Source organism: Callorhinchus milii, unplaced genomic scaffold (genome assembly GCF_018977255.1).
Source record: "Callorhinchus milii isolate IMCB2004 unplaced genomic scaffold, IMCB_Cmil_1.0 Scaffold3, whole genome shotgun sequence".
NCBI lineage: Eukaryota > Metazoa > Chordata > Chondrichthyes > Chimaeriformes > Callorhinchidae > Callorhinchus > Callorhinchus milii.
In genome coordinates, this window is record NW_024704744.1 from 70,558,373 (window position 1) to 70,578,159 (window position 19,787).

General features: G+C 40.2%; 1 protein-coding gene across 1 annotated transcript in view; it reads right to left on the bottom strand.

The window, feature by feature from the left end:
- Positions 1–10,806: 10,806 nt before the first annotated feature.
- Positions 10,807–19,787, bottom strand: part of zbtb2b (zinc finger and BTB domain containing 2b) — a 28,988-nt gene continuing 20,007 nt past the window's right edge. The window contains exons 2-3 of the mRNA XM_042333095.1: positions 16,247–16,428; positions 10,807–15,361 (exon numbers count right to left, since the gene is read on the bottom strand). Coding sequence (XP_042189029.1) covers positions 13,957–15,361; positions 16,247–16,419 — 1,578 coding nt within the window. The 5' untranslated portion in view covers positions 16,420–16,428 and the 3' untranslated portion in view covers positions 10,807–13,956. The remainder of the gene's footprint in view (positions 15,362–16,246; positions 16,429–19,787) is intronic.

Consider the following 19,787-nt stretch of genomic DNA (forward strand, 5'->3'; position numbering starts at 1 on the left):
AAAGCAAAAACAGAAGTTGCTGGGAACACTCAGTTAAAGAGGTGTTAATGATGTAGTCTATCACATCATCTTGGTCCCACATGCACCTTTTCTTTCCCTGATTTGCCTATTTTGTTGCATCTCCTTCTCTCCCCCCCCCCCCCCACCCCGCCGCCACGTTTTACATCATTATCACCTCTTTAACCCATCATCCCCTGCCTTCTACCCCATTTTCTCCTTTGTTTTCCTTGTCCTGCCTCCCCCATCTCTATTAGCCCTTAAAAGCCTCTCCCTCCCAACATGCCCCAGTTCTGACGAAGGGTCATGGACCCGAAACGTTGACTCACTTTCCTTCCTTCATAGATCTGCCTGACCTGTTGAGTATTCGTAGCGACTTTTGTTTTTGTTTTAAGTTGAGACTAGTGCACATTTACAATTGGAAAGAAATTATGGTTGTCAGTTTACTTTCTTTGGGCCCCCAAATATAAATTTTTCAGGCTCACTGAGTGCTTTTTTTAAAACCTGATTACCAGACAACTTTTTTTTATTGTCGTTTGATCTCAAGTGCACCCTCTGCACAGGTGAAATTATAAAATCTGTGCTGTCTAATGTTTGTGTAGGTAAGGTTTTATTTCCTCACTTAAGTAAATAAAATGATCAGACTAACTGGAGCTCTGCATCACTTCTGGCTTCCAGCTGAAATTAGTGCAAGTGTTGTGGTACCCCATGTTTTATGTTTTATATTGAAAAAAAATACATCTGGAGCTTGGGAAATGTTCAGTGAAAGACATTGCAGTCAAATCGCCAAAGAAAAAAACAGTGCTACATTTTAGTATCTCGTACCCTTCAATTGATTTGCCACATTGTCAGTGACCCCTTGAATTTCTGGCCCAGTCTATCTAATCTATCCTGCTTCCATTAAACTCTTAAATACCACATCTTCATCTTGCTTCAAAGCCCATTTTGGGTTTACCTGGAAAATGCTGTGATTTGTATTCAGTTCTAAAAGTACAATGAGCATTGAAATTCATGTATCTATTTCCTCATGTACTAAATTCCAAGAAACCTAGCTTGCATCCAAGTGCTAGAAAAATACCTCTGCAGTGAAACGGACTGAAATTATAGGCTGTATGATGATCTATTTAATATTATGACTTTTAGATTCATAGAATGTTACGGCACAGAAGGAGGCCATTCGGCCCATCGGGTCTGTGCTGGCTCTTTGACAGAGCAAGTCACTTTCACTAACCCCAATCACCAGCTTTCTCCCCATACCTGCAAACCTGTCTTCCCCAGATACCTATCCAGTTCTCTCTTAAAAGGTGACTTGTTCACCTACAATGAGACATTTCTAAGGGTTGTATACCGAGGGTGGCAACTTGGACCGAGGAGGGCTACTGGTGACTGCCAGACCAAAACTGAGCGCAAGTTTGTCATCTTCAGGAAAAGTGTGGTGTGGGGGTGGGATTGGAGGAACTCTGCCGTGTTAATTTATTTCAGCTTTGCTTCTTTTCCCCACTAAACAGATCTCTGAACGAAAATGACCTTAGTCGCATTAATGGAAAAATGTGAAAAATAAGAAGATGGGAGGATCGCACTACTGTTTACTGTGACCGACTGCCACTGTCTGCCAGTCCTGTTGATTGACAATCCCGAAATAATTCGAGAGCTTTGCCTACACTGTTGTAGTATCGTGGTCTAATGGTTTGTTGCTTTTTAGCCTGTTGTCCTTGTGATGAGTGTAATGTTGCTTTTTGTTGAAACAAGTGACCTTCCTGCTTTCTTCAGACTCCGCATGGAAGGGAGAGGCAGCATTATACAACTTCCTGAATTCCCTCCCCCCATTTTATTGTTAGCAGAACTGGAGAGCAATTATTTGTATATTATATGTATATCATCACTAGATCCACTTTTTGTATGTATGAAATTCCATTCTTAAATATAGTGAATATAGTAATATATCCTTTCCATGTTAGGTATTCCACCTGGATAATAGGAGAATCTACAGCAAACAATGTATGTCGACTCTGTCAACTGATAGATTCCTGATGTGAGGAGAAGTGTTTGGCTTGACTTTTTTTTGTTGCTTGCCAAGTGATCTCGGTTCCAACAATGATCTGTGGAACCATCCAGAGTAAAAGCAATATTTTAAATTCCTGCGCTCCGGCTGTTATTGCGGGCCATAGTGATAGCAAGACAGTACCCTTTGCTCAAGTTCAGTTGTCCTTTGCCACGTAAATTACCCAAACTAATCTCTTGCAGTGTACTCAAAAGTGCATTCCCAAATAACTGGGCAGAGTTGGGCTTGATCCTTCACTCACGCATTAGTGGGAGAGAGAGGAACATTTGTGCCCTTTTGTTAAAGTTATTAAATGATAATGTGCAGGAGTGGGCCTGGGCTGTTGTAATTAACCTTGTGGTTCTAGTTCCAGTATGGTCAATAGCTCTAAAATGAAAATGCAGCAAACATTTTTTTAACAGCGGCTTTATTTAAAGAAGTCTTCAAAAAGGCATTGAAACTTGGGACGCTTCACATGTTTTAAGAGTAATGTTCTCGCCCAAGAGGATGTATGTTCATGGACTGCACTGTTACCAGAAAGTCTATTGTAAAGTTTAGTGAGATTGTAAAATAAACCATGATGCACGTGCATTTAATTGAAGACTTGTTGGGGTTTGGGTTCCATTAGCACCTCCAGGACGTGCCTTGGTATTGCAATTAATGCACAACTTAGCCATTTTTAATATTCTTTGAAATTCCACCAAGAGTGCATATTTGAGTAATCCTACAATTTAGTAAGGACCATTTTAAGGAAAAGCATTTAAAGCAAAACGAACATAAGGTTCATCATATAAGGGTAGAAGTGATTCCCATCTCGCCCTTTCTCCTAGGGGTGAGAGGGGGTGAACTATCCTGCAACCATTAAAATGTACAGTTCCCACTTCATTTTATGTTATGCAGTACTTTACAGCACTAAGTTAGTGATAAGTGCACTGGAATACTGTGATTAATTTCTTGGATAAATACTGCAAAACTATTTTACGCATGTCATTTGTAGGGCAGAATTACAGGATCATCTGCAACCCAGAAGGCTAAATTGCTTGCATTAATCCTTCTGTGCTTTTTATAGCAAACTGAATGTGAAATTGAAATTTGTACAAATTGTATACCTATGTACCTTAAGCCATATTGTAATACTTAAACTGCTTCTACAAATAAAGTAATGTTAGCATTAACTGTCTTTGAATTGATGTATCAAGAAAATAAGGTGATTTTGGTGGCATGGAACTGCTAATTCCACTGTCTGGAAGATTTGCCGGATTGTACGTGTGTTCACATTTTCTTTGATCACTTACTAAAATTGCTTTTTATACTTTGTTCTTAGAAAAACTTTAATCTCAATTCCTCACTTCACTAAACTTTCTAAGGAGGTTAAACAATAACCCAAATAAAAACAGAAGTCACTGGGAACATTCAGCAGGTCAGGCAGCATCTACGGAGAGAGGAAAGTGAGCTGAAGTACAACTGACGAAAGTCATCACAGTGAATCGTTAATTCACTTTCCTCGCTCTATAGGTGCTGCCTGGCCTGCTCAATGTTTGCAGCGATTTCTGTTTTATTTCAGATTTCTAGTATCTGCAGTATTTTACCTTTTGTAAACAATGTCCATCCAGTTTTAATTGGTTCACTCCAGGTCCAAGTTTCCCTACACTAAAATATCCAAGTGCCTTGACCCAATCCACAGCATGAAGACAACACATACAACCCTATAATAATTCCTGGCCTCAAACCACCAAAAGGCAGTGTAGATGGTGTCTGTTTTCTTCACAGCTTCATAATCACAGATAATAATAGTTCTTGTATTTGATATAGCGCTTTTCACGTCTTCTAGATGTCTCAAAGCGCTTCACAGAATATGCAGTGAAGTGAATTGACTATTTAAGAACAGTGATTTGGCAATCTTAATGATCTCACTATTATTGGGATTTATTCATCACATCAGGTGACTCCCTTCAGGACTCCATTCAGCAATATGGTCTGCTGTAGAGAAACTGGCTTAGCCATGTTAATCATTAAGGTTTTCTGTTTTAATACTGTGTTTTAATACTGGATGTTTTCTGTTCTAATACTGTGCAGGTAATCCACCGCATCAACTTGCAGATCAAATCCATACTTTATCCAAGCCTAATTGATCTTTGCCTTTACCATGGAATCTAATGGAGTCAATCAAGTGATGTCTGGTTGATGTGTGGTTAACACCATCTCCAGTAGGAATAATTGAGAAGGCATCATTTGAGCCAACCATTGTGGCTTGTGGATATCTAGAAGTGCAGTCTGGACCTGTGCCTGTCCTCAAGTTTTTCGACAGATTTAATTGATACACCAACAAACATTTTATCTGTTCAGGTGGATGTTAAAGATCCCATGGCACTATTTGAGGAGAGAGTTTCTCTTGGTGTCCTGGCCAAAAATCCCAGATAAAATTCACTTCATGACTATTTGGGAGACATTGCTTTGTGCAAATCTACAAAATAGTCACTCGACCTTGTAAATCCTGTAAAGCACGTTGAGGTGTCCTCTTGATGTGAAAGGTGTGTAATAAGATGCAGCAATTACACAAGTTTGTTAAGTGGTTTATTTAGCCTGTGTGTGTCAATTTGTAACCAGTTTGAAAATAAATCTATTGCAGTGTTTGCATAGATAAAGATGCAACTCCTGTGCTGATTTAGAATTAAGTGGAAGCAGGAGATTGGACTAATTTGCTGGATTGAGCCTTTTTAATCATCGTATTTTGTACAAAAAACTGCCCCAGTAACTGTTCTACCCCAGCAGGCGGGCTGGTCTGTCATCAACAAGATCCTGTGGAACACTGGCTCAGGAACTGCGCTCCGGAGACCACCAGATCGGGCTCGATTCCAACATTCCACTGTCACCTTGGAGTCAGCGCAGTTTCAAGGTTTCCCTGCTTACAACCCCTACCTCCCCGAGAGGAAATTAATATTGAAACCAAGGTCTAGTTAGCAAAACTAAATAAAGCAAATGTTGAAAGAGGAAGACTGGAAAATAAAGAAATATTATTCGACAATGTCAAATGTAATTCTTCACAACCAATTTCTTTATAGAAAACGCTGGTCATATTGCCATTTGGGAAACTGGAAGGGTGTGGAAATGGAGAGTAGTAATGAAATAGTCATTAGTGAACTGCAGATTTGAATTGGTACCAGTTGGAATGTATCCAAGAGTACAAAACAAGCTGAACTCATAAATAAGGAGAGCTGTGCATTACATTATTCTTAGCACACTGAATATAGGGATGGCACCAGACAACTGGAAAATAGCTAATCTTGTTCCAAATTTTAATAAAGGTCAGAACATGGTCCTGGGAATTTGCAATACATCAACTGTGGAAACTTATTGGAAGGCCCCAAAAAGGAATCAGTTCTAATGCATCTTATGAGAACTAAACGCTTAACAAATGTATTGGATGTTTGTGAAGCTGTAATAGAATATTGTGGATGAGGGTAATTGGTTGGATTTCTTTATATTATAACCTAATGTTGAATACAACAACTTGCATTTATCTTGCGCCCTTCAGGGCAGAGTCTCGGACCACTTAACATTGGCAGAGTCTGATGCCGAGCCAGGGGGAGGGAGGATTGGACTGTGCTTAAGAAGAAGGTCTTCAGTCAAGATCTATAAGAGGGGAAGAGCGGGTAAGGCGGAGGGATTGGGGAGAGTTCCAAAGCTTTGGGGTGTAGTGGCTGAAATTGCAGCCTTTAATCTCCTCTACATGGGATTTAGAATTTATCCAATGTGTGAGAATAGTATGTTTGGGTCTGACAGATAATAAATGTGCAATTTATCAAATTCGTAATAATTGTTAGGAAATCTGATAAATTATCTGAGTTACTGTTAGGAAGTGTGAGAAATACTGCAAATTAGATCATATGTCCCTGTAATCCGCTAATAGTGGATAACATTTGTTTTGTTGAAAGCATTGTGTCACACGCATAACTTTTTGGCTCAATTTCCCTTTCGAAAAGTAAAGTAAATAAATACACCCCTCCTGTCAGTCCTTAATAAAATATGACCCACACCACATTTTTTATTATCCAATGATCTTAAATCTAACTGCATACTACATCACATGCACTGACTGTATAATGCCCACCAATAATAATAATATTCATTGCATCTGATATAGCGCCTTATCACATCTTCGAGATGTCTACGTGCTTCACAGAATATACTGTAAAGTGGATTGACTGTATATTTTGTGGGCCAAGAAGTTTTATGGCTCATCATTTCACAGCACAGCTGCTCTCACAAACTAGAGAGCACTGTACAGAACCAAATGTTCATTGATAAATAATAACAATTATAGTATGACAAGTGGCTACATAACAGAATAGCACAAAGGAAGTTGTTGAATCCAATGTTTGTTCCACTTTTGACAAAAAGAAAAATGCAATCGTTCACAAGCTTGTGAATGAAGCAGGTCGGGTCAGCTTATTGGTTAGGGCTCTCATTTCTGGGATACAAAAAAATTGTTTGTTGGGACTTGAGCTCATAGCTCATAGCACTGGCACTGCATTGTTGGATGTGCTATCCTTCAACTGAATGATCACCTATGGACAGGCAAATAAGATTTGAACAATTCCTTGCCACAATTGGAAAAGAGAAGGGAGATTTCGCCCAGTATCCTGCCCAACAATCCGCCGGGTAAATTGATCCTTTAACTCATCATGGTGGTTTGTGAGATCTTGCTATTTGTAAAATGTCTGCTGTCACTTGTCAACTGATACATAAGCTGTTATTGCAAGAGCATGCATTTTTCATGTAAGATAACATCTCAACGCATTTTGACCACATCACTCCCACCCTCGCTCGCCTCCACTGGCTCCCCATCCCCCAGAGGATTGATTTCAAGATCCTCATCCTCACCTACAAGGCCATTCACGGCCTTGCTCCCTCCTACCTCTCCAACCTACTATCCCCCTACCTACCTGCCCGTACCCTCCGTTCCTCTGGCTCCGGTCTGCTCCACGTCCCCCGCCCCAACCGCCCTACTATCGGTGGTCGGGCCTTCAGCCTCTCAGCCCCGAGGCTCTGGAACTCCATCCCCCAGTGCCTTCGCCTTGCTTCCTCCCTTTCCTCCTTCAAGGCCGGTCTCAAAACCTTTCTCTTTGACCGTGCCTTCAGCTCCCCTCACGACTCTCTTCCTCCTCCTCGCTCCCTCCCTTCCCTCCCCTCACCCTGACCATTTCCCCTCCTCTCTCCCTCCCTTCCCTCCCCTCACCCTGACCATTTCCCCCCTGCTCGGGTCATGACCCAACTGTGCAGCGCCTTGGGACGTCCTCCTGACGTGAAAGGCGCTCTATAAATGGAATCTTGTTGTTGTTGTTGTTGTTGTTTAACAGGTACAGCACTGGACACAAGCGGAGAGGATGGGAGATTGATAAGAGGAGGCAAAGCAGAGGGAATTCCAAAGGTTATGGCATAGTAGCTGAATGGTCAGCTTCAGATAAGGAACAAGGAATATGCAGCAAGCATGAGAGAGCAAGCAGTGAGGGCCACGATCGCAGACTTCGAGAGGGTGAGGATGTGTAGAGATTTATAGGTGATGTTACAGTGAGAGTGAGGATCTACTAGAAGACTAGGGAGCCTGGCGAGGACCTGGCTGATGGGTATGTTAAGATTGATGACTACCTAGTGATTCCTGCTGAAAGTACATGATTTGTTGAGGACAGAATTTATCTCGCCTGTGTTACTCCCATAATCAAACAACCTGCCAGCAATCATCACCCAGGTTGACACATGATGAAATGGCCCTGGGAATGTTACTGAAAAGATCCTGGCATGTGCTGAATCACATCCCGGGGTGACTCACTGCTTTTATGCAATGAGAGAAAACTGGAAAAACTTCAATGCCTTTCTCAGGTTCCGATACTGCTAATTTAAGATCAATTATAGACTGAATTCCAGTTAAAACGGCAATTTATTTTTCTGCCTCTTCACCTCCAGTCCCAATTTTTTTTTACAGGACTATGTGTTAAAATTGTTTGTATTTTTACACTGAAAGAACTGATATTTTGTATATCATTCATAGGAGTCCTGTATCTTAGTAGTTAGAGCACTCGCCTCGCAAGCAAGAGGACCTGGGTTCGATTCCCGGCAAGGCGAAACGTTGGGTAAGTTTCCTTACTCCACACGGCACTGCTTAGCTAGCAGTAAGTTGGAACCCTTTTGTTAGTCAATGGCGGATCGCTTTTCCAGGGTTAATAATTCCTTCAATATAAATTTTAAAATAATTTGGTTAATTTATGACTGTTTGTGGGACACTGCTGTGTGCAATTGGCTGCCATGTTTCACCCACAAACTATACAGTTAATTCACTTTACAGTATATTCTGTGAAGCACTTTGAGAAGTCTCTAAGACGTGAGTAGGATGTCACCCTGCCCCCAGTGACTGGTCTGCCCTTCCAGGTCCTTCCGATAAGCCAGGCTGACTGTGCTGTCATCAGCAGGGCCCTGGAATACTACGGACCTGCCTGGCTCAGGAACTGGACTACCGAGACTGCCAGAGGGCTGGCTCGTCACTTCAGAGTCAGTTCAGCTACAAGAGACAACCCTCCCTCCCTTCCGACCCTCCGCCCCACCCGGGATACCATAGTTCAAAAAAAACACAGCTATCAGAGAAGATAAAAACACTGATGTGATCTAATCCTTTCATCCACCAAATCCATCACTAATTCCTTTCGTACTACTTTTCAGGGTCTGGTAATCTTTCAGGAACCTTCGAAATAAATGTAGACAGCTGGAATAATGATGTGTACCACTATTTCACACAGAAGCAGGAACCTTTGAACAATCTTCACGCTATGCTGGTTCACTGTCCAATCCTAACATTCAGGGTATAAAATGTGACAATCTCACCCTTTATGCTCTGAATCAGAATAGGTTTGGTACCTGGCCTTGCACCAAGAATGGCCGGCATAATTGAAACTGGAATATTTGCAAACAAAAGTGATGAAACAATATGAAAATCCTTTAACCACTAATTTGTTCTTAGTTGTATTTGGGTCTGAGGTATGTGCTGCTGAAAAGAAACATTTTAGAATAAATAAATTCAATTTTGCAAACTTTTTTTGGGTCAGTCGGGGGCGTCTGGCATTGTGGAAACTCACCACCATGCTTCAAAAGATCACAAACTCGGTCTGGATGAAGAAGACCCATTGGCTCTTTTGATCTCATCCCTCCAGAACACCCCATCATTGTGTTATGCTGCTTTTTAAATGTCCTGGCCTCTACCACCTTTCCTGGCAACCTGTTCGTTGTTGATCACTCTCTGCGTGAAGAAAGGTTTCCTGATATCTAACCTGAAATTGTCATTTACAACTCTAAACCTGCTTCCTCTTGTTCTGCTGTCATGATGCATCCTAAAGCAAGGAGCTGGATTTACTTTTCCAATCTTATTTAAAATTTTATACACCTCTTTGAGGTCCCCTCTGAGTTATCTTCTTTCAAGATTGAAGAGCCTTAGCTTGTTTAGTTATTGCTCATAGATCATTCCTCTAATAGAGAAGAGCCAAGGCTTGGGAATTGAAATTTGCGCTTTGGGGTCCTACTAGGGGTTGAACCAGCTGTAATCCCAGTTACTTGCCACTGAAAGCACTATCTGGCAAGCAACCCTTGCTTGACCAATTAAGACTACCCTACCCGTTTGATTTGCAGTTCTAACAGGAGCAGAGAGAGAAGAATCCTTCAAACGATCCATATAAATGACATAAAACACCACTAAAAGGCACAAAGGGTAATAGTAACTTTAAGACAAACCTGAGTGACCTTGAAAAATCAGTTATATGGCCAGCAGAGTATGGTGGTAAATGAGACCCAAAGCAGGTGCATCTGCCAGTGAATATTTTATGCCTAAGTATCCATGCTTGAACTAATGTAAAAGGTGAGATCAAGGAAAATGCAGTTACTTCTGATTCTTTGTCCAAAGTAATCTCAATGTCAATGTATATATGACCAAACTGCAATTGTGAAACAGCATCCGTTACATCACACAAACATTTACCTATTTTACTCCAGTTAACCCTGTAGCAGTAACTGCATCTTTTATTTATAGCCACTTTTATTCAGTTATTTATATAATCCTTGCATTTGATATAGCGCTTTTCACATCTTCTGGACATCTCAAAGCTCTTCACAGAATATACTGTAAAGTGAATTGATTGTATATTTTGTGGGCAAAACACAGCAGCCAAATTGCGCACATCATTGAGCCACAAATAGTTGTGGATTGAAGTGACCAATTTATTATTTTTTNCTTGAGGGATAATTATCAGCCAGTTGTGTGGAGTAAAGAAACTTGCCCAAGGTTTTGCCCTGCCGGGAATTGAACCCAGATCTCTCGCTTGCGAGGTGAGTGTTCTGATCACTGAGCTACAGGACCAAAATAGAGAGTAACCTACAAATGTTATTTTCTCGACTTTCCTCTTTCTATGTTTTAGGAGTTTAAGTTCGGAAGTAACAACTATTTAAAAAAGATACTTTCTTTTATTCAGTTCTTTTACAACAAAGATATTTATTTCCAGGGATTGTATTCAAACTATAAGGTTGAGTTAGAAGTCCCTTCCAGATGATGTTGGGCATTCATTCATAAATAAGATAATTTCTCGGCACTGCCAACAATTTGCAATCAGGGGAATGGGACTTTGTGCAGCAGACAAATGACTGCTGGCGGGTTACAGCAAATGAAAATTCATTCTCACCAGTAAAAATCTTACTGGGGGATAAGATTCAAATGAGACACTAAAACAAAGTTTCCAGTTCCTACCAAGCTCGTTTTATTCAAGTCTTTGGTATCGGCAGCATTATATTACACATTGTACAAATATTAACTAACAAGATTTTTGATTTAACAGTGAAGTTGTTGCATGGAATCAGAACTGAAATACAGGTGCAGTGTATATTCAGGTTAGATAAAGGACTAAATAGAAATACTAAATGACGTAAGAGTAAGGCTGAAGCTCAGTCTTATGGGCCAATTGACAAAGCATGCATGTACAAGTCTTTTTAAAAAAATTAATCTGTAGTTTATTGCTGTACAGGGGGGATGAAAACTATATATGTGCTTCGTCAAACAAATCCCAACCTAAACCAATGAACTGGATAGCAACTTTTTTTAAAAAAAAATCATTACAAAAAAAGGCAACACTGAATGATGCATTTCAAATCTCGATGCTGCTTGTAAGGAGTGCTAATGCAGGTGATGTCACAGAAAACAATGCTCTTACCCTTTGCAGTTTGAAATTCAAGTAAAGTCCAACCACTATTCTGAATATTTTAAATCATGATCATCTTAAAAGAGCCATTTCATACCAAAAGAAAATCGTACGCCTGCATTTTCCTCTCCTCCTCCTCCCACCCCCTCCACAGCCCCCTCCCAATTAAACATCTATGGCTAGCTTTTATTTTGTTTTGGTCAAAACATCAAGCTCTAGTCTATCGATTCTTGTTCACATAAGTGAAGGAATGTACTTTCCTCATTTGGGGCAATACAAATCTGAAATACATTACTTCTTTCCCTTGAAACATGTCCCATAAAATTCAGTTTTTAAATTCACACTTTATTTAAAAACTTTAGTTAATGCAAAAAAGAAAATGGGTTTGACACCGAATATCATGTTTATGCTTTATTAAATATTTTAAGGCAGTTGTAATTTGTTTTACTTTTAAATACCAACCCTACTGTAGTAAGCCTATCATTTACAATAATACAGAGTAAGTTATAAACATTAATTTTCTCAACTATCCTCATTGTATGTTTTAGGAGTTTAAGTTTGGAAGTAACAACTAAGTACATCTCAGCACTGATGGTTTACTCAGCTGAGAGTGTGTTAATAACTGTAGAGGCAAAAGCTACAATTAATAAACAGTAAAAAGAAACATTATACTATGGGATTTTACATATCTTGCAACACAACAGCATTTACAAGTAACGATTCTGAATACATCAGCCTTGTGTAACTCTTTATAACCAATTTCAAATGAGACCCTTTTTCCTGGCATTTTAATGCTTACTATTGCGGCTTATAAAATGTACTTCAGATGATGTTTTAAGTGAATGTCTAACATAAGGGCATTGCAATACTATTGATACTATCTAGTTTAACTAATGTTATTGTACTGAAGTTAATGTACAATACTGCAAATAAAAATGGGTAACTGAGATAGTTAAAGAGTCAAGAGCATATTTCTGATAAAGCTTCCTCAACTTCAACATGACATGATACGAAAAACTGTCACTTCTGTTCCATACAACCTAGATTACTCTTTTGCACACATTACCTAATGGACAAAGCTAATAAATTGCCGATACATTTACAGTATGAGTTTTACTATTTTTGGTATGTGTGCACACTTACTTTGTAAGTAAAATATATTGAATCCTGGACCAAATTTGACATATTCTTTTCCCAGCATACAACCCTTTTCCTTCAGACAGCAATGTTAATATTTGCAATTTACTAGTCTATGGTACATCAAGTTAATCCGCAATATAATAAAAGGAAAGTTTTTTTTGTTGATGGTTGTTTTAGCTTAAAAAATTCAACATTTATTAAAAACGCTACAAATGTTTAGACATACATCACAGAATAAATAATGTATCTACTATTTCGGTAAAACAAGCTAACATTACTAATGCTACTAATTTGAAGTCAGCATGCATAGATGTTCTTAAGTTTCTTTTCTTCTCCTGAAAGCAGATTACATGGACATGTCAAAGAGCAAATTGTAAATAAGTGAGGTAAAAGTGATATTTAGATTTACACTGAACAAATTTAAAACAAGATTATACAAGTGAAGAGGCTAACAGTGTGGAGCACCAAACAACGGCACATCTTTGCTCTATCACATTGGAAGATGTTTCTTGAAAATGAAGAAAGCATTTGCATTTCCTTATGCGAGCAAATTGTATTTAACACCATATCAAACATTCTACCTGTGAAATATTTTTCATGTATATGACACACTCATAAAAGGGAATCCTGGTTGACACAAGAATTGTAATTTTTTTTGGCATAACACCTGGTCCCAGGTTCACTCATTTTTTTTAAAAACCATTGCCTGAATTAATCTTTTGGGAGATAATGTTGTAAATGATTATACCCTGGATTAAGTCTTCAATGTGGATTTCATTATTGGTTCAACAATAATCACGGTCTACCTGTACATTTTACAATTAGCCACTGGTGGTACAGTATTCTTGCAACATTGTGGCCTACTCAGTGATAGTTTGATACTGTAATCTATGAAGCATAACATTTATCAACAGTTCTTGCATCTTGTTTCTTCACCTCAGATTAAAATAAATTTTCACTTAATTCTAGAAAATCAGTAGCTGCACAGTAACCCTTGAAACTGTCAGTCACTGATGCTTAATTCAAATGGGGGTACACCGGTCCCGTTTGGTTTGAATATATGCCTCATGTAACTCTATTGGAATTTGTTTCTTTGACTCAGCAGTCACTTTGAGAAAGGCTGGAAGGATAAAAACCTCAACGGGCATATGCATACAATGATGTTGTAACACCTATGAATCCAGGACACCATGATGTAATTTCCCGTTCCAGTCACTTTCAAAGGGAGATTTACTCATAAGAGGACACTATTGCAAGAAACGCAGACCAACATACTTTGGTTTCCTTTAGTAACTAGATGAACACTACTAATGTGGTCCCAAAGCAGTTCATGATTGACAGGGGCTACGTAATCCAAATTCTGATGCAAACACTGACTTAATTTTTATCTTAAAGTAACAAAATCCTCAAGTAACAAATTATTATACATTTTTATCAAAAAGAAAGCCTAGAATGGACTTTGAAAATAAACATCCGGTTGTATCTAGCAACTATTAATCTTGTATATTATAAGAAACACACTGATAAGTAAGTAAATGGGCATAGTTTTTAATCTACTAGAACTGCCTGAACATCCTCCTCATTTGACATGGTCTCCAGCTTCAGTGACTGGTTAGTTTCTGTCACTTCACAAGCCTCTGATGAACCCTCCCCTCGAACTGCTGACTGAGTTTCCATCAACACAAATGTATCCGAGTTCTGGTTTTGACATGAATGCCTAACAGCTTCGCTAGCACTAGAGAAGCTTTTATCACACAGATTGCACTTGTACGATTGATTTGTTGGAAGGTACATAGGATCCATTAATGACTGGTTATTTTCTTCTGAAGACCCTTCCCCAATCACGGTTTGCTTATTATCCACCATCATAAAGGTATCAGAGTTCTGGTTAAGGCACACATGCCTAGCAGCCTGGTTGGCCCTACAGAATGTTTTATCACAAGTACTGCACTTATATGGTTTGCCTGTGTGAATATACATATGTTCTCGCCAGTGGCTTTTCTGTATGAACTTACGGCCACAGATGGAGCACTCATACTTTCGTCTTTTTACCTCCCTATCTTGATCTCCTAGCTCTAGGTTATCAATATCCGCAATGTCTGATGGTGGTGGTGTTTCTGCCTGCTGCTGTCCATCCGTCATTGGTGAATCATTTTTCTGTGGCAGCTCACTGTCACTGATTACTTCTGCTTCAGGTATTATTTCCTCAGGATCTTTACTGGGTTCAATAGACTCAGATTGGCCCAGCAGATTAGACATATTTAATCCTGGTTGATTGCTAACAGGAAGTGACATCCCTGTGTGAAGCTGCAAATGTTCACGCAGGCTGCTTCGAAGCGTGAAACGACGACCACATAGATGGCAGACATAAAACTTTGGAAAACCACTATTCTTCTTCATTATGCTAGGCTTAACGTGAGCTACTGCATGAATTTCAGGCTGCCCATCTAGAGGAGGAATATTTTCACATCGTTCCTCCACAGATTGTGAACCAAGTGGAGGGATTTGTGCTTGCAGTGTGCCTGAGGATGTCAAAGATGACTGCCCAATATGCTGAGATGGTTGGATAATAGGTGTGCCCTGGGGATGCTGTTGACTCCCTTCTGAAACGCGATCCTGATCCATCCGTGATGAGTGTGTTTGAGACCTGGATTCTCGCACAGACTTTTCTCCAGTTGCAGACAATCTGCCATGAGGCGAAATTTGATTATCTGCAATCTGAATGCCATACAGTGACGATGTCCATGCAAACACTTGATCAGGACGAGGAACGGCTCCATGGCTGGCAAGGCTGGCTTCTTGAACTAGCGGATAAGCATGCAGAAACTTAATTCCTTGTTCAAGACGAACAGGATCAATGATCTGCGGAGCCATCTTCCCAGTGTACATTAAATGCAGGAGGTAGCTAAAGATATCTGGTTGAATATCTGTTGGTTTCAGACGGACACAGTCGCTGCAAAAAAGAATAAAAGTTTTACAAATATTATATGTCCTACTATATTATAAAATTGATGATTTTGATTCAGCTGTCACCGTAACTAGTTGTTAATAAAACTGAAACATCATTCTTTTTATTCAAACATGCAAATTCAAAAATCATAAGTTGAATCAAGGAAAACAAGTGGAAAACAGTATGTTTCAAATCTACCCACTGAAATACACCCATATTACAGAAAGTATATTTTAGCAATGGAAAGAGTATATTGTAAATTTACCAGGGTTGAGTGAATACAGCTATCAGGGAGGGATGGATAGATTGGAGCTTTGAGACAACTGAGCAAAGATAAAACATGTTTAAAATTATGAAAGAATTTTATAAGGAGGAAATTGATTTTCATTTACTGATGAGTTCAAAACATGAATGCATAAATGTAAGATAGCTAGTAATGGATCTAATAAAGGGTTTAACAGAAACGTCATGCAGAGGTTGTGGAACTCACTGGCAGAAGCTGTGGTTGAAGCAAAATTCCATGTATTTAAGAAAAAGTTTGATGCACACATGAGGGAGAAGGGAATATAGGGGTATAGGAGAGGGAATAGGAAGGGTGGGGACTCACGTGGAGTATAAACACAAATGGTCCATTTCCATGCAATATCATCTGTAATTCTATGTAAATATGTTGTCACCACTATTACAAATTTCACTTATGTTGAAATCCACATAAATATACTTGACAAAAATACATTTACAAATGTTAGATCATAAACTGAAAATGTACTTAGAAACAAAAAAAATGACATTTTATATACATTTGCAAACTGTAACAGAAATGCTATATTCATATAAATCACAAGAACAGAAACTTTTGTTGTTTAAATGCATCAAAATATTTATTACCTGGTCTGATGAATAAAAAGCATTTTGAAGTAATTGGAAAAAGAAGCTAGGACTGCTTTATGTGCCTTGAAATAGACATCACCTATAGCCACTGTGCAGTCACACAGGAAGCCAAATTCCCGTTGAGCATTGAGCTGCTGTAGCAGGATAAGACCATGGTTAGCCAGTTCCATATTTAGATCCTAGAGAATACAAGAAAAGAGGTCACCTTAAATACATGGATGAAGCCAAGTAAATTACCAATATCTGAAAACTATAACTCTATCAAATGATATCACTCCACTCTAGGGAAAACAGCTAATCTTTCTCCATAAGTACAATCTCTCATCCCTGGTACCATCCTAGTGAATCTCATGTGCACCCTTTCTATGGCCTTAATTGAGGCCTTCCTGTATTGAGGTGTTCATTATTGGACACAATTCTTCAGCAACATTGGTCCAAATAATGATATATACATGGTTAACATTACTCCTTTACGTTTATATTCTATGAAACTAATTATAAAATGCAATATTTGAATAGCTTTTTTATAAAAACTTTCATCAACTTTCCCTTCCACCTTCTTTTAAAAATATTGTGTATTTACATCCTAACAATCCTCTGTGTAAAAATATTCCTATCTTGAACCAACTATACATACAGTAAAATCCTGATAAATCGACCCTGGCTTAACTTATCACTGTTATTTAAATCATAATGTGTCAATATCCTGACCACACTTATTTATGTATTTATACACATGCCTAACTCACCACTCTGGATAACTCGTCATTTGAGTCCTGTTCCCTTGGAGTGATGATTTATCAGGATTTTTCTGTATCTGTAGAATAGCCCAGTTTATGGTAGTTTACAAAATGTTGTAATTTTACATACAACCACTTTGAATTTAAGAAAAGGCCTAAACCCCCTCCTACCCCAATATTCTGCAGTCACTTTTTCCTCTCTGAAATCATTTGACTCATCTTCCTTCCAATGATTGTACAAGTCCACAAATGTACTTTGATACCTCAAGTTGTTCTTTCTTCCAAGTGTGAACCTGGATAGTGGATGTTACAATAAAGTGGAGTCCTGTAGCTCAGTGGTTAGAGCACTCGCCTTGCAAGCGAGAGACCTGGGTTCAATTCCAGGCAGAGCCAAACCATGGGCAAGTTTCCTTACTCCACACTCCTGATAATAATCCCTCCAAAACAATAATAAATTGGTCACTTTCAATCCACGACTGTTTGTGGGACACTGCTGTGCGCAATTGGTTGCCGCGTTTCACCCACAAATATACGGTCAATTCATTTTACAGCATATTCTGTGAAGCACTTAAGAGATGTCCAGAAGATGTGAAAAGTGCCAAATGCAAGGATTATTAATATAGCAAACAACCCTGGGGTAGTACATTTGATTGAGGTAATTAAATAAATTAACTTTAGTTGGACTTGCATATTTTATGGGATATAAAATGGGCCTAGATTGCTAGGAAGTCACATGAAAGACTTGCTGTTGTCTTTGTGGTGGGCTGTTGAAAGTGCACTCAGCTCACAGATTTGTATTCAAAATTGCTCCAATTCCCTATTGTTTGTGCTTGAAATGTTTCCAACAGCTCCTGCTTATTGAACAAACCCTTTCCTTGAAACAATGTTTGAAGGAGGTTGATCAGAAGGTCCTGTGGGAATTTTGCAGTGGAAGACCAATAGTGGAAAATGATCCTACAGGTTACAAGCCATTCTCCTGTGTTCTTTCTGTGCTTTCACTGCAGTGTGCTGCTGGAAATGGGAAGAACCTGACAACACCCAAAACAAATGCCACTAATCATGTTCACGCTGGAAAAGAGAAGATTGAGAGGAGATATGATTGCTGGGTTTAAGATTCTATAGGGGCCAGACAATGTAGATCATGACAGGCTGTTTCAACTAGTCTGAAACTAGTCAGAAACTGCTCTGGTCAAGATCACAAATGACATCCTGACCATGTGTGACCAGGGCTCCCTCTGCCTCCTCGTCCTCCTCGCCGCCTTTGATACCATGGACCACTCAATCCTCCTTCACCACCTCTCCTCCCACCTCAATCTTCAAGGTTCTGTCCTTGACTGGTTCAGGTCCTACCTTTCACACCGCCTCCGCTTCGTCGCGGCAAACGGTTTCTCTTCCAGCACCCTTGTGCGGTGTTCCTCAGGACTCTGTCCTCGGTCCCCTCCTCTTCACCCTCTACATGCTCCCTCTTAGTGACATCATCCGCAGACATGGGGTAAATTTCCACATGTATGCGGATGACACCCAACTCTACCTTTCTGCCTCCACCCTGACCTCCAGGACTGGCTTCCTGACCGATTGCCTGTCCGACATTAAGTCCTGGACGAGGGCCAACTTTCTCAAACTCAACGTCAGCAAGACCGAGGCCCTCCTGATTGGCTCGCGCCAGTGCCTCCGCACTTCAGGCGCTGGCAGCATCAGCCTCCACAGCTGCACACGCAACCTCACTAAGCCAGTCAGAAACCTGGGTGTCTTGTTTGACCCTGAACTGTCCTTTCTCCCCCACATCCGCGCCATGACTGGCACTGCCTACCACCACCTCTGCAGCATTGCCAGACTCAGTCACTGCCTCACCCCTCAGGCTACCGAAACTCCACCCACGCATTCGTCACCTCAAGACTTGCTTACGGAAACTCCCTCCTTATCGGCCTTCCCAACTCTTCCCTTCACAAGCTGCAGATCATCCATAACTCTGCAGCTTGTGTACTCTCACGCACCAGGCTCCACGACCCCATCACTCCCACCCTCACCCAACTCCACTGGCTCCCCAACTCCCAGAGAATCAAGTTCAAGATCCTCGTCCTCACCTTTAAGGCCATCCATGGCCTTGCCCCCTCCTATCTCTCTAACCTGCTGACTCCGTACCAAACTGGCCCATCGGGCTCCGGCCTGCTCCATGTCTCCCTCCCGATCCACCCTACCATTGGTGGCCGGGCTTTCAGCCTCTCTGCCCCCACACTCTGGAACTCCATCCCATGGTCTCTTTGCCTTGCTTTCTCCCTTGCTTCCTTCAAATCCGGTCTCAAGACCCTTCTCTTCGACCATGCCTTTGGTCTCCCTCCCACCTCTCTGCCTTCCCTCACCACTACACCACCCCTCCCCGATGCTCGGCCCCCCAACATTTGACTTTTCAGCGCTTTAGCAAGTCCTCTATAAGGCGTTCTATAAATGTAATTTTGTTGTTGTTGTAGTCCAGGATAATAAAGCCAGAGGCACGGCCTGCGATTGAAGGGGATAAATTCAGAACGAATCTACGAAAACACTATTTCAGTGAGCGAATAGTAAACTTGTAAACCATCTCTCTAGGGAGACGGTTCAACAGGAAATGTTGATTCTTTCAATATAGATTACAGTTTTCTTTAAGGAAATAGCATTATGGGATATAGTACATAGTTTGGGACATATGTGCACGCAACCGCCAGGAAGGTGGAAGGCGAACTAGATGGACCTTGGTCTTTTTTTCATCTAGCATTTCTTATATTCTAATGTAATCAACGGCAGTTTGGATGTAAAGTATTCTG